Raw genomic sequence first — 20,834 nt, 5'->3', positions numbered from 1 at the left:
TTATGTTCCCATATTAATATAACCATAGCATTAAGCATAGATGCAATAGCTATCCTCTGAAGAGTAACCTGTCTTTTTCTATTGTCCTGTTTTTGCTGAGTTAAGTAGCCTTTGATTATGCATCATTTTCAACCTTTTTAAGCATTTATGTTTATTTTGGACTTCTGTACAATTAAAAACACATGTCATAATGGAATATTATTTGTTTGTGAAAGTTGCGCATCCCTTTAAATGCAAAACAGTAATTTAAAAGACATTTTTAGAAATTGCATAAATACATAAACACTGCAAAACATAAAATTAACAAAAGCTGCTCTTACATTTATTACACATATTGCATATTTAATAATAATAATAATAATAATAATAATTTACAACATAACTTCATCACAGATAAACACATTTAGACTGAAAGGTTAATTGAGTAAAACCACAAATCACACATTCTTATTTTCTTTCTAAGGTTGCAAGTAAAAGTTTTCATCAGATCTCTCATCCGTAAAGTCTTCAGCTTCTTTGCTCTCACGAGTTGCAGAATATTCTTCTGTCTCTAGTCTGGTCCCTGTTTTTATTCCTCTACGCAGCTGATTCCAGAACAGTTCCTGCGCCTGTGTTGGGTTAGTACAGTCTGAACCAGGCCACTGCAGGTAAGTTTTTTTTAACATAACTTTCCTCATGCGATGATACGAAGACAGCTGCCTCTCAGAGATTGGCTCCAGAAAAACGAGCAGGAGAACATCTCTGTGCTCATCAAAGAGTCTGTAACTGGCAAGCTGGATTTCCAGAGAACACCACTCACTTTGCAGAAAATTCCTGCTCACCACACAAATGGTTTTCCGGCTGCTGTATACAGCAGAAACAATATTGTCCACAATATCACGGCCCAACTCAAAGTCCCTGTGGTGCAGGCAAAGCTTAAAAGATGATCCGCCTCCCTCCAAGTTGGGTAACAATTGGTCCATGACCCATTGTTCATCAGATGAGTTATAGGAAATAAATGCATCATATTTACAATTCTCCTCCTCCTCATGGAATCTGCTCCACTGCTCACTAAACCAGGCCCGAAACACATAGTAGCTGTACTTCATTTTCCAGTAGAGTTTAACATAGAATAAGGGAATGATTGTAAACAAGAAGATTGCAGCTGATGTGCTAAAAAACAGGTACATTCCTATATCTCCGCGACAAACTTTAGTGTCAAAATTGTAAAATTTGAGTTTTGGATTGTGTTGGCATGACAGGTTGTACAGGTACACCACCTGAACATCTGTGTTATTCTTTGTATAATTTTGCAAAGGCCCGTTGTTGCAGGTGCAGCTTACAGGATTATCTCGTATGTCAAGGTAACGAAGCATAGGTAGACTCATTAATGCGTCTACAGAAAGAGTCTGCATGGCATTGCGGTTGAGCTGCAGTAAACGTAACTGTGTAAGATTCCCAAAAACCTCTTTAGAGAAGTTCTGAATGCCCATATTTTCTGCAGCCAATCTGGTCAAATTTCTTAAATTTTTAAAGACCCCTGGTTCTAATTTTTTCACCCCAACACAGCAGTTATCCAGTGTGAGGAAACTTAAGTCTGTTAGGTCATCAAAGGTATCAGGAGCAAGATGGTATATGTTATTGTTGGTGAGATACAAAGATTTCAGTGAGTAGAGGCCACGTAGTAAAGTGCGTGGTAAAACGGTGAGTCCGTTAGGTCGCTGCCGATCTAATTTCAGATCAGTCAGTCTGCTGAGATTCATGAATGGTGACTCATGAGTTTCTGTTATGAAGCAAATCTGATTACTCTGTAAATCTAGCACAGTGAGGGTGTCTTGAAATGCACGATATAAGAAAGGGTCAATTTGTTTTAGCTGGTTTCCATCTAGATAGAGCTTGGACAGGCTTTTTAGTCCATCAAGACCCGATCGCTGAAAATGGGTAATCTTATTACCTCCAAGATCCAGTGTATTTAAAAATGTCAGGTTGAAAAAAGTCCTATTGAAAATGACAGAAATGCGGTTGTTGCGAATGTTAAGAATTTGCAAACTGACCAGATCTTCAAATGTGACACTGAACAAATCAGTTAAGAGGTTATTGTCTAAACGAAGTGTCTCGAGCTTTTTTAGTCCCTTGAGAGCGTGTATATGGAGAAATGCAATACTGTTTATGTTAAGTTGTAGCGTCCTGATATTTGGTGTATGATAAAAAGCATGAGAGTCAACTTTTAAGATGCGATTGTAACGATAACTCAGATTTTCCATTTTTTTAAATTGAAACATTTTTTTACAGTATATTAGGGAGCTGAGATGGTTGTGCTCTGCTTTGAAGTCTTCTATGTATACATGTCTTCTAAGAAACTCAAGGCAATATGCACTCTTTAGGTTGTTGCGGGATAGATCCAAAGCCCCTGTGATATTAGGACAATAGGACAGTGTGTTATTTGTAAGTTGCCTAATTGCATTATTACCCAGGTTCATATTTTTAAGATTTTTCTCTTTCAGCCTTTTTTTCAACAGTATGCATAATTCTTTGAGCATGCTGTCATTGTTCAGTCCTGTACCAGAGAAATCAACATGACTTGGATTGATGTTGCTAATGTTTAAAAACTCCACTATTGTTACATTTGTTGAACGCAAATGCAAATAATTTATAGTGCTCAAATCAATTTGATCAAAGGCTTTTGTAGGCAGCTGAGAATTGTATGACAAATCTAAAATGTTGATAAAGCTGAGAAATGAAGGCTTACATCCCAGCGTTAATAGATTATTATGGCAAACATACAAAACAGTGAGGGACTGGGGCAGTGACACATTTGAGTGTCTGAGGGAGGTCAAATTGTTAAAGCAAAGATCCAGTGTCGTCAGATTTGTCAGATGTGCCACAGACTTAGCAATGCCTGAGAAATCTGACAGAAAGTTTTGTCTCAGGATTAAAGTGTGTAGCTTGAGAACAGATGAAAAAATATCCTCGGGCAGCCGCTCCAATGCATTGTTGGCCAAAAAGAGGGAGGTGAGATTCTGCAGGTCCTTAAACAGAGAAGGGTTGAGCGCTGATATTTTGTTTAATGACATGTTTAGATTCTTCAGTTGATACAAGCCTTGGAAAGCTAACTGACGGATGGTTGTCAAGGAATTATTATCAATTCTGAGGTGCTGAAGGTCTACTAGGTTACTAAAGCTGTTGTTAGGAAGGTCCGTCAGAGGAGTTCTTAAAATGGTGAGATTGATGGCAGATGGTGGCAGGTCACTGACAATATCAGAAATATGCATTGCATTCCGATGCATGCAGTTGAAAGTTTTCCCATCAGAATCTGCTTCTGCAATGCAGTTCCTGAAACTGTAACTACTGGTGAGTTGAACAGCTGCAAGAACAACTGTAACTGACAGCAGCTGATGGTTTCCCATTTTGTCTTCTTGCAGTGCAAAGAAATAGTCCTTTAAATAACTTCTGTCGGCTCCTTTTTTTTCGTTTCGTTTGTTTAAATATTAAGTTGAAAACGTCTAAAGGCCTCTGTGTTTTTTCATCAGGTGAACGCAGGGATCTGAAAAGAGAATACTTTCAAATCAGAAAAAAATTCTAATATCAGATTGCAAATTCTCGCTTTAGGTATATCATTGATGTTTTCAGCTGTCTCTTAAAATCTGACAATAATAATAATGTGCTTTTTAAGACCCTCAAAAGCGCTTTACAATTCCACTATTCATTTACACACTGGTGGAGGTAAGCTACAGTTGTAGCCACAGCTGCCCTGGGGCACACTGACAGAAGCGAGGCTGCCATATCGCACCATCAACCCCTCTGGCCATCGCCAGTAGGCGGTAGATGAAGTTGCCCAAGGACACAACGACCGGTTTGAGCTGACTGTCCGAGCTGAAACCGGCAACCTTACAATTCGAAGACAAACTACCAACTCTTGAGCCACGATCGCCCCAAGTACAAGTACATTTAAACATTATAAAGACGTAAATTGACAAACTAGCATTGTATATCTGATAGATTTTTAATCATTTTTAAAATATTGTAGAAACAGTATACAGGACACTCATCATGGTTGTTGGAGCCTGCTGCCTTCAACTGACATTTTAATTTAGACTAAATATTTTTATAATTACTTTACTAACCCAAGCTCAGATTCTTACCTTTTCTTGTTGCTGTTACCGTTTCTTATTAGAAGCAGTTGCGAGTCTCTAGGAATAGTCTCAGCATAAAAGAATCTTCTAATCCTGAGGTGTGAGGAGCGTGTCCCCGAAGAAATTTATACGATGAGAAAAACTTTGTTCCTCTTTTCTTATGTTTTCACATCCACTTTCAATATAAATGAATGTTTGCCCTTCTCCTCCTCTTTAGGGTTTCTCACACGTCATTGCGGTCCACACAATGCACAATGTTGAAAAGCAACGAATTCCTAATTGAATACTACAGGAATACAATATATGGCAAAAATCACGATATCAATAATTTTAGAACGATAAAAGAAATGCATAGAAAGAGTTGAGAAATAATTTGGTTCTTTCCTATGTATAATGTTTAATTTTCACCCTTTACAAACATAAATTCTTATGATTTTGCAAATAAGATAACGTTTATTTCCTATCCTTAGACGATCCCAAGAAAACTGAAAATGTCATGATGTGTGAAGTTAATCTAATTTGTACTTACTTAAACAGCTTTGTTTTTGGTGGCTGCAAAAACATTGAGTCAGAAAGAGGAAGCTGTCTATAAAAATAAAATGTATAGAAAGAGTTGCGAAATAGTTTTCAGAGAGTTTTTTATATAATACGTGCCACTTTTAAGATTCACCCTTTATGAGCATAACTTTATAATATTGATGTCATTCCTCAAACTTCCCCAGGAAAACTGAAAACATGTCCTGATAGTTTAAAGTTATAAGGTACCCTAATTTGTACTTACTCAGATTAATGCTTTTCGCCTCACCCTGTGCCTTTAGACAGCTCTGAAGTACATGGTCAGCCAAAAATAAAACAGTCAGTCAGAAAGGGGAAGATGTCTCCAACGTATTCTTCTTCTTTCATAATCCTTTACAGCTGTGTTCAACTATTTAATCACAACACATTAATTCCAATAGTTTTATTGAAATATTGTTTTTGAGTGGATATACAATTTGCATTCACACATCTATAACTCACGTATTTTTAACACAATTATGTTAAACATTAAAAAAAGAAAAATATAAAATTGTGAACATTATTGAATTGTATTGTAGGTAGTAAAAAAGTTCTCAGAAATGATGATGATAGTTATTTGAGTTTACCACCATAAACTGGTTGATTCTTTTTGTTTTGTTTTGTTTTGGGGGGTTTTAAGGGTGGTTAAGAGTTACTCGTGCTGCAAATTCCCACATATCCGTCAGATTTTTTCGCTGATTTGTTGCACAAACTTGGTGTCAGCACAATGAGTCGCTGTTGAACTTCGAGTGAAAGATACGGGGGTTTTAAGCCTTATTCTAAGACTCAGAGCTCACATTTAAAATATAACAGATATACTATGTAATCCTATTAAACTATAGAATAAACAAGGAAAAACAAGAAGAAATTGTCAGTTTAGTCCAGTTATCTGACTTTATTTCTTATCAAATCCTTTAGCTTTACTACAATATGTCTATGCCATTTTTTTAACATTTTAATTTAAGATACAGAAACTGAAGAAATACACTTTCACATATTATATTACTTTGATACTTTGAGGATATCATATATTGTATAAATTTTCAGTTTCCTCTTATCTTCTGTTCACGTGCCATCTGACATAATCCACATGCTGGAATGCAGGCCATGACTAACCAGTCGTCACACACAGAGCCCTGAGGAAAAGCACAGTCACAGTAAACTGGTGACAAACATCATAGTTTGTTTTTTTTACAGAACCATATTTAGAGTGCTGGGATTTCAAAAATGTAATATAAAACACCATCTAGATTAGAATTCTAGAGAATTTTCTGACTTCATGATTGAATTCATGATTAGAATTCTAGTCTTCTTGTTTAATAAATGATTAGAAATCTGCACCACACTTACACCAATATTGTATCTGTTGCGTATGCTTGTCCGTAAAGCAATCAGGGCGCCGGGAAGGCAGGCCAGACAGCAGCTTTCATCACTGTCCTGAGCCACCTGACAAGCCAGGATGCAGGGAACGAATGTTCCACAAAGACCTGGAGGTGAGAGATGTTTTATCATATTTCTGTTATGTTACACTGTTGGTAAACTTCAGCATGTTCCCATAGAACTTATATAGACACGTACAGATGCCGCAGTCTTCACAGCAGTCGCATGCATTTGTACTCCACTCTGACGACCCACGGGAGACCGTGTACTGTGTCACAGTCACCTGAGGTTGTGCATTTATCACATTTGTCTGGTATTCCATGGCTGCAAGAAGAAGAAAAATAACTTGGAGCAAATTAAACATGAAGGTCACTTACTTTACCAATTTACTTTCTTGTTTATAGAACCTTTGAGACACTTTTACACAGTTTCTTTATAGCAAATGTTATATATCCAAATCTGTGTTGTGAAAGCTTCTTAAGATTTTATTCCAACCAAAAATTATTAGATCTTTCTTGATTAAGAGTTTACCCCAAATCAGATATGAAGAAAATCAGTTAGTAGGATGAGTTTAAACTACCTTGATTTGTAGGAAAATTTGCAGTCCCCTTCAACTCTTGAAGTTAGTATCTGGCTCCTGAAAGCAAGGTCTGAAATTGAAGACTAGGATAGGGTTTACAACCACAGCTCTTATACCCAATGACACAGTATGCATAGGTTGTAGTTCAGTTTCTATGCTGATATGAGATGGCAAACAATGACCAAGTAAACAGGGCTGAATGCCTTGTAAAGGAAAAAAGGAAAAAATGTTTGGTTTTGGGGCGTATCACACACCTAAAATGGTGCACCTAGAATTATGTGTGTGTACATAACAGGGGACAAGCTGAAAAAATTAAATGAACTGTGACGCTCAAGCGCATACTCTGTTGACTTTATAAAGTGGCACTCCGTATGTAAATACCAGTGACTCAAGAAAGTACTCAGCGCAGAAACATTATACTTGTTTAATACAATTTAGCAAAGTATTTCTGACTTCTAGGCCGTTCAAATACCACTTTTGTTGTTATTTATGGCTTTTTCAGTTAAAAAAAAGGTAACAAATCATCAGTTCAAATGTATAGTGCATTACATTCAGTTTTAAATATGACTAACTTATCTCTGTTAATCAACTCTATACCACAGGCCTTCAATCTGGCAGTAATTAAACCACTACTTAAAAAGCCATCACTTGACCAGCTTTCTTGGCTACTTATCTCCAACCTTCCTTTTATCTCAATAATTCTTGAAAGAGTGGTTTAATGGTAATGCTAAATGGCTGATTTGAAGAGTTTCTGTCAGGTTTCATAACTTGGCAAAGTACAAAAATAGTGTTAGGGAAGGTTACAGAGGCGGAGGTGTAAGTGCCTGCCTCAAAACAGGACAATTTAGCTGCATTTAACCTTCAGTTAATCTTTATATAGTTAGGTAGGAGTCAGAACATGTTTCTTTTTAGCTGAAAAACATTACACCAGGTAACCTGCAGTTTTGAAAACGTGTTTTCCGACGATGTTTGCTACCCTACAATCCGTCCTACTCTGTAGTAAAATCAGTGACATTTGACAGTCCTGTTGCTCCCATTGAAATTTCTATAGCCTATTTAAAATCTAAAACTTAAAATTGTCCGTAGCCTACTGTTGTTACCACTGTCCTGGATGCCCATTAACCTTATAACTCCTGTTGTGTGTGTGTGTGTGTGTGTGTGTGTGTGTGTGTGTGTGTGTGTGTGTGTGTGTGTGTGTGTGTGTGTGTGTGTGTGTTGTGTACAGAGAGACAGCCAGGTTCATAATGGATATAAGGAGGTTTTTCAAAAAAAGGTGTAAGATCAAATGATCCGTCAATAAAGGATAATGTTGGATCAATGTTTCAATATTTATATCTTTTATTAGTGGTACATGTGGTTTGGTTATTTTCCTTTTAGTTGAAAGTACACTGAGAGAGGGCTTTTTTCATATTAATGTAATTTTTTCATCTAATTGAATACAATCTATTTGTGTATGATTGTCAGTCCAAAGAGGGAGAGAGGAAAGAGGGGAACGTGAGGAGAATGGTCAGGAAGAACCAGGTAAGAAAATGGACAGGGAATAGTGACAGGCAAAACTGAAACAGATAAACTGCTTGAGAGAGTTGATCACCAAAAAGTGACAGACAGATTTGCCAACCTCAAGGTGAGGTGACATCTGCAGAGCCATACTAGTATCTGCAGTAAAGATCGTCTTGATGCATTCTCAATCATCCAGGAAAGTAAATCTCCAAAAGTCGATTCTGTTCATCTGGACGTAGCGTTTTGTGGGAGAAACGTTTCGTCACTCACCCAAGTGACTTCTTTAGTCTCAGCTGACTGCAGGTTTCCCCAATCTTATAAATTTGCAATTCATTATGCAAATGTACTATAAGATTGGGGAAACTTGCAGTCAGCTAAGACTAAAGAAGTCACTTGGGTGAGTGACAAAACCTTTCTTCCACAAAACGTTACGTCCAGATGAACAGAATCGACTTTTGGAGATGCAGTAAAGATCGTTTCATACATAGTATACATTGTACCATAGGCAAAGTTGCCTCCATTTTTAAGATTTAAGTTTGTTTTTTTTTATTAATATTTTGTACATTTGTACATGTGAAATGCACTTCACACACGTACACACACACACAGTTGTTTGTCGCCAGATGGCACGTTTATTTCTAGTTTTCATTTGTTATGTCCGTCCACAGTCTGACAGCTCCGGTCTCAGCTGATTTCCAGCTCTCCCTCTGCTCCTCTCCCGTCTCACTATAAAAGGGGAAGGAAACCATCATCAGTCCAAACGCCATCAGCTGTTCTCACCTGCGTCTCCAGCACCGCCCCTTTGAGCTCACTGCACCACTCCTCCCCTGCAGCCGCGCCCGGGACCACACCTCCGCCACAGTACATTTCAAGGACTCTTCTATTTTTGGAGTGTATTTTTGTGTATCTGTAATATATTATACATACACATTAAAAGTGAATCTCTGTCCACTCAGTTTACTTCTTGCTCACTATGAACATCATTCATTTTTCTTCCCCAGTAATTAAGGTTAGGCTATGTAATTTTTTTTTTATTCCAATCCATTCTTCTTTTGCAGCATTTAAATAACCTTTATCAGATTTGATGGTTTTGTTACAGACTTTTCAAAAAAGTGTTTTCCTTTTTCACAAATGTGGGGATTAAATTGTGTTAAAATGTACAAAACAGTCATGTTTTGTGATGAGGACCCAGGCACAGAGAGACTTGATGAATTTAAGAATCTTATGATTTAATAAAGAAATTTGCAGACTCGCACAGAGATGGTAAAATTATGATGACTGATAACGGAGACGAAGACAACAGATGACGAGGACAGGGAGGAACAGAGGTATAAATGCACCAAGGAGACAGTCAGAGAGAACCTGGGATAACTGGAGACATTAAAGGATGCAGGGACTGACAGAGACAGGGAAGAAGTCTCATCGTGACGAGTAAAGTTTATCTTGTCTGGCTGGGCAGCTCTCTGGGTGCTCAGCACCCCCAAAGCTCTGATCCTAGAATCCCCCCTGGTTAAAAAATGATCTTCTTATGGCACCTGACAGTAACATCATCCTTTTGCTGTCAGAGGCTATACTTCAGTGCATCATTCATTGTTGACCACAATATTTTATTAGAGACATTGGGGCAAGCATTAGGTATTTAAGGCACTGCTATGCAGTGGTTTGAATTTTATCTAGACTCCAACAGATTTTATGCTAGGACCAGTTCTGTTTACTTTGTATATGCTATCATTAGAAGGCATAGCATACATTTTCACTGCTATGCAGATGATCCCCAGCTTTATCTAGCTCTGAAGCTAGATAACACACACCAGTTAGTTAAACTGAATGAATATCTTAAACACATAACTACCTGAATGACTTCTAACTTTCTGCTTCTAAATTCAGGTAAAACTGAGCATATTGTACTCAGCCCTAAAAATCCTAGAAATATGGTCTCTAACCAGACGCTTTCTCTGGATGACAGTGCCTTAGTCTCCTGTATTACTGTGAGGAATCTTGCAACTGTTCTTGGTGAGAATGTGTCCTTCAATGCGCATATTGAACAAATATGTAGGACTGCTTCCCTCTCCTTTTGTGCAATATCTTTCAAAATAGAAACGTCTGATCGTGATGCTAAAAAATGAGTTAGTTGAGAATTACTTTCTGGCTGGACTATTGGATATCATTATTATCAGGCTGTCCTAAAAACTTACTGAAAAGTCTTGAGTTTATCCAAAATTCAGCAAATAGAAAGAGAGAGTGTATTTTTCCTATATTATCTTCTCTTCATTGGCTCCCTGTTAAATCCAGAATCAAATTTAAACTCTGTCTCCTCACATACAAGGTCTTGAATAATCGGGGCCCATCTTACCTTAATGACCTCATTCATACACCACTCTGCATTTAATTATTAGCTGTTATTAATCTCAGGCTCTCTTCTACACTCTGTCTTTGGCCTGTTTTTCCCCTTCTCCCTCCCAGCCAGTCGAGGTAAGTGGTTGCCCCTCCATGAGCTTGGTTCTGCCAGTTGTTTCTTTCCATTAAAAGGACATTTTTCCTTCCCACCATGTGTAAGTGCTTGCTCATATGGGGCCATCAAATTCTTGGGGGTTTCCCTGTATTATCATACGGTCTTTGCTATCTTACAATATAAAGTGCCTTAAGGCAACTGTTTTTGTAATTTTGCACTATATACATACATTAAATTGAACTGAATACATTAGTTGACTTGATGATTCAATGTGGAAATACTGAAACAATATTGTCTCTTCATCACTGACAAGTTTATTTTTAGCACTTTGTAAAGTCATTGATCTGCACTTGGACCAAGAGGTTTTTGTCAAACCCCTCTCATCACATCAAATTTTTCCCCATACATCCTCATCCATTACACTGAACACTGAATCTCTTTGAGGTTGCTTCTTTACATAACGCACACCAGTGACTGTACAGCTGTCCACTCATCCAACATCATTGTTTAATCTGCTGATGATGCAATTGTTGTTGAGCTAATATCAGGTGAAGGTAAGTCAGCATACAGAGATGAGATGTGCCCATCAGCAGTAGCGGTTTTTGATAGGGGCGACATGGGCGGTTGCCCAGGGTGGCATCGTGGTGGGAGCAGCATCACGGGCATCTCCAATAAAAAAAAAGTTGCTCGTACTCATGCTGCCAGACATCAGCCAGTGCATTTTGGAGATGGCATAGGCACCGGTCGGTTTTCTGCCGCCCATTTGCTGGGAGTAAAGGCGCCCTCCATTTGCGACGTGCGCCTGCTGCTTGCGGCACATGGAGGAGAGGGCGGGGCGGCGGAGGATTCACTGCCTGGAGCAGCATCTAATAACCAGCTCGCAGAATATAACAAAATAAAAACAAACCAACAAACACGAAACACCAGACATTATGATACAGTCTTATAATTTGTTTGAAAAAGGTTTTTTTGGGGGTTTTTTTTTCGAAATTCTATAAAGTGAACGTGAGAGCCCTCGGTGCGCCTGTTTGCTGCTGTGCTGAAATCAAAGTAAACTTTATTGTCATCTCCGCTACATGCAGTACAGTATACAGAAAGACGAGACGACGAGGCTCCAGTTACAACAGTGCAAGTAAAAAAACAATAAATATAAAAAGAGTAATATATATATATATACTTTAGGACTAGCAGTAAAGGGATCAATAACAATTTATAATTTACAGTTTGATGATTTAAAGTCTGGCACACAAAGTGTCGATAGGGGAGGGGGCGGCTGCTTCCAAATAGAGCACATTTCATTCATAATGTGGAAATCCAAGCCCATTTTGTATTCCTGGTCTGACTCCTGGGTTGTGCGAAATCCCAGAAATAAACCCTAGACAAAGCATATCTGTGAACTAAGGTGTAGGTCTATTAGGTTATGTTGTGGTGATCCTCGGGTTGGGGGGTGGATGTTCATACTGGAGTGCAAAATTAAAACCAATGGAAGGTGGACAAGAAAAGTTCAAAGCCATCAGGTGCTCAGTTTAGGAAAAAAGAGAAAAGAAGAGGAGAAACAAGCAAAAGATACAGGTAAGCAGATGTGTCATTGGATAATGGCAGGTCATGTGTCCTGAAACAATCAGAATCAGAATACTTTATTAATCCCTATGGAAATTATGTGGGTTACAGTTGGTCCAAGAAGAAATTCTAAAAATAGTAACAGTAACAGACTAAACTCCAAACAATACATTGTGTTACAGATTTTACACATTTGGGAAATAGCACTAATATATACAGATCACTCAGTTATAAATATCAAGAATTAACAGAGGTGATTATAAATAAATATCAACAAAATTGACAAGAATATTCCAGAGTAAAAAAGAGCGTGTGTAAAAAGGGTGTAACTATTGCAGCATTTACAGTGTATTAGATGGAGGAGTTGTACAGGGAGATGGCCACGGGCAGGAATGATTTCCTGTGTCATTCAGTGGTGCATTTGGTAATCTCAGTCTCTCACTGAACGTGCTCCTGTAACTAGCCAGTACTTCATGGAGTGGGTGGGAGGTATTATTCATGATTGTCCTTATCTTGGACAACATCTGCCTCTCAGACACCACCCTGACAGAGTCCAGCTCCATCCCCACAAGATTACTGGCCTTGTGGATCAGTTTATTTAGTCTGTGGGCATCTGTGACCCTCAACCTGCTGTCCCAGCATGCAACAGCATAGAAGATAGCACTGACCACAACAGAGATACGACAAGATAACATTAATTAGTAGGGATAGTGAAAATGTCTGTTTACGTTTGTTAGCCACTTGGCTATAGTAAACAGTAGACACTGATGTAGCTTACTGAATCTTTTGGATTGTGTTCAGCACAATATTAAGGTGCATTAGTCATCGTCAGTTATTGATTTGTTCCAATAACAGTAAAATATGTTATTGTACATTCTTTAATATATTGAATGTGTGATTGAGGGGTGTGGGGTGGGGCGGGGTGGAGGGTGCGGGGGGCGGGGTGGGCGGGTGCCAGAGGGGGTGTTCCAGGGCACCAAACAGGCTAAGACCGCCACTGCCCATCAGTGTGGTGTTCAGTGAACATAGTAGCTTAGAATACCTTTAGGACTAAAGAGTTGATACTGAAATACAGGAAAAGCTTGACTCAAACCAAGCGTCATTTTGTATTGACTGTGGAGAGCTTGTGAGTTCCTCAGTGAGACTCCACTTTCTGCTGTTATAACATAATTCACATCAGTGTGGTAGGCATGCTGCTCTGTGGCAGAAAAAAATGGTGCTGCAAGCACTGGTGGAGAAAAAACCAGCGGTTGCTATCTGTCAACCCTAGAGAACATTGCCACCTCAGACCACAAAACATCATCAGGGACTGCTCTCTTTCCAGTTAGGGACTTATTCTTCGTCTAAAACATGCACCTCTAGATTGTGACACCCTTTCTTTCCAAAAGCTATCTGTGTTCTGAACACTTGCATCCACCAATAAATAAATGTGCCGATAACTGACTCATGCTGCAACTTTTTTATTTCAATAAAGCTACAAAATGCAAGTGTAAAATGTCACATTAATAAAACACTAGGGTTGAGTTTTTGTTCACATTGGGTAACATAAGAAAAAGTCTGAATTTAAACATGGGAGCATAGTGTTTGAGGGGCTGTCAGAAGACACAAAAACATGTATGATGTTACACAATAGCTTAATTTTCCAGGAGACCTTCGGTTGAGACAGATGTAACCACAACAGTATTCAGTTCCTCTCAAACGAACTGCTTTTCAAAAATAACACTTGTACCGTGAGGGGATATGGCTCACTCAGACTATCCAGCCTCTGTCTAGTTTATGACTCATTTTTTAACTGAATTTTTCAATTTGCATTTGAATGTTCTTGAACCTCACTATGCAATTATCTACTGCTTAAACATACCTTTTTTTTATGTGTTCACCTTAGTTTCAAACTTGTGGACTGACTGTCTTTTGGTGTCATTGGTGCCCAAACCTCATAAACTTTTAAAGTTTTTTAAAGTCTGCATAGAGACATCGTCTGCAGGAAATCCTATCTACCACATTTCAAGCAAACGATATATTCTGATGTCATCCTCTTAAACCTATGTTTAATTTAACCACAAAGATAAACGCAAATAATGTCATATCCTGTCTTCTTTAAAGCCCGCACAATCATAAAGCCTTCAGTATCTCTTTCACCAGCCTTCATCAGCTTGTATCCTGTTTTTATAAAAGTTCAGAAGGTAAGTCTTGTTTGCTCTATTTATACATATATATATATAATATTTTAGTGAGTTGACATGGCTCACTCAGTTAATCCAGCTTTAGTAGTTTTAACTGAGTGACTTTAATTAAGTCGCCCACTGCTTGCTAACACGCTTTTTAAAAATTTTTCATCTTACCTCAATTTAAAATTTAAAATCTTTTAGTATTTAGTACACTAATTTAGTAAAACAGTTTTAGCATTTACTTTTAATTCACTTCCGAGAGCCTTTGAAGTACCTCTAACATTGCTTCTGCACACAGCTTATATCCTGTTGTCATCCTTTAAACCAGGGGTGGGGGAACTCGAGGCCTTAATGGCCAGTGTCCTGCAGGTTTCAGATGTGTCCTTGATCCAACACAGCTGATTGTAATGGCTAAATTACTTCAACATGTCTTGAAGTTCTCCAGACTTCTGGTAATGAACTAATCATTTGATTCAGGTGTGTTGATCCAGGGTGATATCTAAAACCTGCAGTACGCCGCCCTTGAGTAATATGTAATGCATGTTTATAGAGAGATCTTTTGTTTTCAGTGAGGGATGTTTTTTTTTTTTCCCCCAGAAATCTTTTATGTATTTTTTCATTGCCTCCCTACAGGTTTACATTTTGCCAGGAATGTCATTGCTAAAATAAAAGAAAAAAAAAAAGAGCACAATTATTAATCTCACTGAGGAAAACACTAAATGGATTTAACCTCTATAATCTAGCATGAAAATACTGAAAATACCACAAAGCTAATAAACTTTGTTTTATGCAAGAACGCACTCTTGGCTGAAAACCTGAAGGTTGACATAGCTCACTTCCAGGTGCAAAGTTCCAGGAAGACAGCTCTCTGTTTTTCTTGCTTATTTTTTTATTATAGAAAACTGCATGTGGCACCATGGTGAAGTGGTTCACACATACTGGTGGTGGTCAGAGGGCCCGGTGGCGCCAGTGTCCGGCAGCCTCGCCTCTGTCAATGCGCCCCAGGGCAGCTGTGGCTACAATGTAGCTTGCCATCACCAGTGTGTGAATGGGTGAATGACTGAATGTAGTGTAAAGCGCTTTGGGGTCCTTAAGGACTTGAAAAAGCGCTATACAAATGCAGGCCATTTACCATTTGCCTGACATGCAAAACCTGCTCAGTATGTGCCTAGATAAATGGTAGTGCATCAGGAAGGTTATTTGCCATAAAAAAAAACCTCTGCCATATCAAATATCACATATGCAGACCCACTTTTTGTGATGAATCTTTCAGAAATAAGGGAGCAGCTGAAAGTCAGATCTGTTTTACAGGGAACTTCAGTGGCACACAGTTTGGAGCCAGGTGGTCCGAGTTTGACGACAGAAAGAATTTTCACAAATGAGTGACTCATTAGCTCTAAGCCATTGCAACACAGCTGCACTTGCAACATTTACTTGAGGCACACTGTCAAGTTTAACGCAAGATTATCTGTCAAGATAAGAACCTTAACCTTCATAAACCTCACTGGTTGCTAAATGTAAAAATGCACTTAGAGGTAACCATGCATAAGTCAACAAATATAGAAACTGTAACTAAGACATCAACTCTGATATTTCATGAGCGAAATCCAAAGTCACCAATGTTTGAAATCACTTAATAAATCTTGTAATGCAGTCCTGCTGAGCTCTAAACTGTTTTATATTTTCACATTCTATAAATTGACAAAAACAGGAAAAAAAATACTCCTGAAGAAACAAACAAACAAGTTCCTACATTGTAGGTTGAGTGAAATGCTTGATATGTCAAAGCAAGTTGAACTTGCAGCAGTGGCGAGTGTAAAATTTGTGCCAACAAAGCACTTTCACTTCTCCTTAGTTGTGGAGGATTTCTTTGCAAAAACAACTTTCTGCTTTTTAAAACCTGACAACTTACAGTTTTTTACTTTATGATGTGTAATCAATTTGTGTTTTCAAAGAGGATGCATTTTCTTCTAAGTTTTCTTGCAATGGAATATTTTTCATTTTTCCGCACAGTAGTCATGCTCTGTCTGTCTGGCTGACGCTTACAACTAGGTGGAGACACAGATTAAAAATATGTGTAAAAAATTTCCTGAAACAGTCATCAATTCCCACTTTAGCTATGTTTTCATCTGTCTAAAACTGAAAAAAAAAACAATCAGTTCCTGAAATTCTTACTTCTTCTTTCTGATCCTCTGTCATCTGGCTAAGGCAAGATGTGAAAAGGGATGTTTGGCAAACGTGTTTATGAGAACAGTACTCTCATCTCCCTTGGAAGGTTTTAGGTCTTCTGCTGGCTCGCCGTCCAATCCCAGATTCAGCCATGTCAACCACAGACAATATCTGGGTGAGTGGATATTTTTAAAATTTAGTTATTAATTTAAATTAGTTATTTAGTTGTTATGCATAATTGTTCATTAGGAAACACAAAGTGTTACCTGAACCTTATCCAAAAGCAAGTCTTTTTTTTTTTTTAATTACCCAGACATTGAAAGACATTGATGAGTTCTGTATCTCTGTCTTCTCACAGGACTATGATTATTATGGAAATACGACAGAAGCTGTTGCAGCCCCGTGCTTAGAGGAAGACATCTATGGTTTTGCAGAAAAGTACTCCCCTGTAGTATACAGCCTGGTGTTCGTCTTGGCAGTTGTTGGCAACGTGCTGGTGCTGTGTGTGATCAGACGCTACAGAATCTCTCAGAGTAGTGGAGCTTGTGCCTTTTCCTTAACAGACACCTTCCTCCTTCACCTGGCCATTTCAGACCTTCTTCTGGCCTTCACTCTGCCCCTGTTTGCAGTGCAATGGGCTCACCACTGGATGTTCGGCTTGGCTGTTTGTAAGATCTCTGGTGCTCTCTTCTCCCTAAACCGGTACAGTGGCATCCTCTTCCTGGCCTGCATCAGCTTTGACAGATACCTGGCAATCGTTCATGCCATCAGCTCAAGTTGGAAACGAAGCACATGCCATGCTCAGTTTGCATGTGCCATCATCTGGGCAGTCTGTCTGGGCTTGAGTGGAATTGACATTTACTTTAAACAAGTGGTGATGATAGACCTTGTCGGTCAGCAGAGGGGGCCCGTGTGCCAGGTGTGGTTCACTGAAAACACTTTACAGTGGCAGGTGGGGCTGAAGTTTGTCAGTGTAGTGCTGGGCTTTGGGGTTCCCCTCCTAGTTATGCTCTACTGCTACATCCGGATCTTCAGGTCTCTGTGCAATGCCTCTCGCCGCCAAAAGCGCAAGTCTCTCCGCCTCATCATCTCCTTAGTGTCTGTATTTGTAATCTGTTGGGCTCCATACACCTGCTTCCAGCTGGCAGATAGTCTGCTAAGGCTGGGTGTGTTAAGTGCATCCTGTGAGCTTGGCTATGTGCTTGACGTTGGAACTCTGATCACTGAAAGTCTGGGGCTGTCACACTGTGCCCTCAATCCTCTGCTGTACGGCTTTGTAGGAGTGAAATTCAGGCGGGAGCTAGTCAGAATGTGTAAGGGGCTACTGGGACAGAGGAGCTGGCTGGCAATGGAAGGGTGGCGAGAGCGAAGGCTTAGAAAAGCCACGGGATCGTTCAGTTCTGCAGAGAGTGAAAACACCTCGTATTCTGTCATGGTGTGATTTTAGTCAGAGATACATAAAGAGAAAGGAAGATGAAAATATATTTTTGTGGTTTTGGGTGTGAAGCTTGTATAGTAAAGTGAGGTGAAAACTGAAATAAAATGTTCTCAAAAATATTTGCTACATGTTATTGGTGCTTTTTTGGAAGTGTGCAGTTTGTATTCTTTTGATTTCTTTTGTGTGTGACACGAGCCATGGAGTAAAACGATTGCAAAATGCTGATGTTGTCACAAAATATTTCTTGCTAACTTACTGTGAAAATTTTTGATTTCCACATTTCTAAAAAGCTTGATCAGCAGTATTGGGTAACGTTTACGTAAGTACTCAGAGTCAGATCTCATGTATTTATTCCCAGTAGATTGTAAATTTTTAAAAGATTTTAAATCTGTATATGTTATAATTTATGTTGTAACATGTATAAATCAATCATCCTATTTGTGTCCTTTAAAATGTTTTGTGTTGCAAAAGATGAAATGGCTATAGTGCTTCTTAAATTTTCTATGTATCATTGAAACGCAACCTTTATTTTGACCGATACTGAATATTTTTGTATTAAATGTTTTAAAGAAAATGATTATTCAGTTGTCTTTTATGTATTTTTTCATTGCCTCCCTACAGGTTTACATTTTGCCAGGAATGTCATTGCTAAAAAAAAAAAGAAAAAAAAAAGAGCACAATTATTAATCTCACTGAGGAAAACACTAAATGGATTTAACCTCTATACTCTAACATGAAAATACTGAAAATACCACAAAGCTAATAAACTTTGTTTTATGCAAGAACGCACTCTTGGCTGGAAACCTGAAGGTTGACATAGCTCACTTCCAGGTGCAAAGTTCCAGGAAGACAGCTCTCTGTTTTTCTTGTTTATTTTTTTATTATAGAAAACTGCATGTGGCACCATGGTGAAGTGGTTCACACATTTGCCTGACATGCAAAACCTGCTCAGTATGTGCCCAGATAAATGGTAGTGCATCAGGAAGGTTATTTGCCATAAAAAAAACTCTGCCATATCACATATGCAGACCCACTTTTTGTGATGAATCTTTCAGAAATAAGGGAGCAGCTGAAAGTCAGATCTGTTTTACAGGGAACTTCAGTGGCACACAGTTTGGAGCCAGGTGGTCCGAGTTTGACGACAGAAAGAATTTTCACAAATGAGTGACTCATTAGCTCTAAGCCATTGCAACACAGCTGCACTTGCAACATTTACTTGAGGCACACTGTCAAGTTTAACGCAAGATTATCTGTCAAGATTAGAACCTTAACCTTCATAAACCTCACTGGTTGCTAAATGTAAAAATGCACTTAGAGGTAACCGTGCATAAGTCAACAAATATAGAAACTGTAACTAAGACATCAACTTTGATATTTCATGAGCGAAATCCAAAGAGCCGTTATTAGACCCAACATTTGTTTTTATAAGAAGCAAAAGTACCAAAAGGTTTGGAAGCTCATTATGTTTGATAACATCATTAATTAAAAAACCTATTTATGTCAAAAGTATTCATGTAGTTGAGGTTTAAATGTGGACAGATCTGACCTTAAAGTAGCTTACTGCAATGAAAATACTTTGAAGTAAATAAAAATTGGACAAAAAAACAAAAACATTAGAATCTACTTGAGAATTACACACTTCAAAGTCAGCAAACTTTATAGTGGTATTTAGTATACTGTCTTTATGTCTATTATTTGAAGTTAATTTAAATACTTAAAAAATAAGAACTGAGTTTTGAGACCTGCTTGTTTCTACGAAGACAGGTGGGCTCATATTACATTACATTGATCAACTGAAATGAAACACAACACATGAGTGCTACATTAAGTTTAACTGTATGTTTACAATAGATGTCAGACATGTCAGACAATGTCTAATGTAAAATAATACAATAGAAAAAACACATGTAAAGTCTGATTACATGTAAGAGGATTGCCCTCTGGTGGAATCTGATTAAAAGACAGTGTAGATTAAAATAATTTGCCTGGAGATTCAATAATATAAACAGTGGTGATTATAGAGTCTTATGGAGACCTAAAAAAAAATCACAGCACGTCCTTTCATCACCTTTACATTACTGTGTAAAATTCTTGAGCCTTTGCTTCCAAGGAGTCAGATTTTGGACATGTTTACTCATTTTTCATTTTTCCGTACAGTCCTTGTACCTGTGTCATGGTCTCCTGGTCCTTCTCCAGGTGCAATGCAATGATTTGGCAATCTCTGTTGGGCTCACTATGGTGAGCAGGCTACTACTGAAGAGGTGATTTCAGATTTACCTGCGCTTTCTCTTTTCACATGCCCACTGCTGTCAACAGAAAGAGTTGTTTACGAGGGTGAAGTCAGGAATCAGCTGTTTCGATAGAATTTGGAAACAGAGTTTCAGAGGAGACAGACCCACCAAGAGAAGATCACTCACCTGCCCCACTGACAAAAGCCTGACGTATGCTAAATTACACAAGAACTGGACTGAAAATCAGTGGCAATAGGTCATATTGAGTAGGGAATCCAAATTTTAAAACTGTGGTTCAAATTACCATAAAGTAGCACAGTCCAGCTTTCAGGTAAGATTAAGCACATTTACTATCATATCACTCAGATTTGTTTTTCAAAATCAATGCCTTTTGAAATTTCCAATGTGAAAGCCTTCAAAAGTCTTCAGGTCTTTGAGTGTGGAAGAACTGCAATATTTACTGACTTTTATAAAGTATTTTAAACTTCTGTTAAAATACTTTATAAATGTTTTATTTGCAGCAAGGTAAGTCTTTTTGCAGTCTTTTTGTATCCGTTTGGATTCCTATGCGTGCACATTTACTGGAAACAGTTGCCCTGAACACTTCTGATTTTATAGAACCTTTGATAATTACTTCACAAAGAATAAATAGAAAACCTGTGAGACTGTTTTATAGATTATGAATGCCT

General features: G+C 38.3%; 3 protein-coding genes across 4 annotated transcripts; 1 reads left to right on the top strand and 2 right to left on the bottom strand.

The window, feature by feature from the left end:
- Positions 1-11: 11 nt before the first annotated feature.
- On the bottom strand, positions 12-4,966 carry tlr21 (toll-like receptor 21). Of its 2 annotated transcripts, none has more exons than XM_085291598.1 (2): positions 4,894-4,966; positions 12-3,523 (listed from the first exon to the last, which is right to left on the bottom strand). In XM_085291598.1, the coding sequence occupies exon 2, from the start codon at positions 3,384-3,386 to the stop codon at positions 459-461; it is 2,928 nt and encodes a 975-aa protein (XP_085147724.1). In that variant the 5' UTR covers positions 3,387-3,523; positions 4,894-4,966; the 3' UTR covers positions 12-458. The 2 variants fall into 2 exon arrangements, with proteins under 2 accessions (XP_085147724.1, XP_085147723.1); XM_085291597.1 differs by lacking the exon at positions 4,894-4,966 and adding an exon at positions 4,122-4,237.
- A 587-nt stretch (positions 4,967-5,553) lies between these two features.
- On the bottom strand, positions 5,554-6,770 carry cnfn (cornifelin). The gene is made up of 4 exons (XM_085291608.1): positions 6,628-6,770; positions 6,246-6,371; positions 6,018-6,154; positions 5,554-5,803 (listed from the first exon to the last, which is right to left on the bottom strand). Exons 2-4 carry the CDS (start codon positions 6,367-6,369, stop codon positions 5,711-5,713), a joined length of 354 nt encoding a protein of 117 aa, XP_085147734.1. The 5' UTR covers positions 6,370-6,371; positions 6,628-6,770; the 3' UTR covers positions 5,554-5,710.
- A 9,725-nt stretch (positions 6,771-16,495) lies between these two features.
- On the top strand, positions 16,496-18,488 carry cxcr3.2 (chemokine (C-X-C motif) receptor 3, tandem duplicate 2). The gene is made up of 2 exons (XM_085291595.1): positions 16,496-16,651; positions 16,835-18,488. Exons 1-2 carry the CDS (start codon positions 16,628-16,630, stop codon positions 17,915-17,917), a joined length of 1,107 nt encoding a protein of 368 aa, XP_085147721.1. The 5' UTR covers positions 16,496-16,627; the 3' UTR covers positions 17,918-18,488.
- The last annotated feature ends 2,346 nt before the right edge of the window (positions 18,489-20,834 follow it).

Source organism: Mchenga conophoros, linkage group LG11 (assembly GCF_057382185.1).
Source record: "Mchenga conophoros isolate Kocher_MC1m ecotype Shallow Benthic linkage group LG11, M_conophoros_male_GT1.1, whole genome shotgun sequence".
NCBI classification, from domain to species: Eukaryota; Metazoa; Chordata; class Actinopteri; order Cichliformes; family Cichlidae; genus Mchenga; species Mchenga conophoros.
This window is presented reverse-complemented; position numbering and strand designations above follow the sequence as displayed.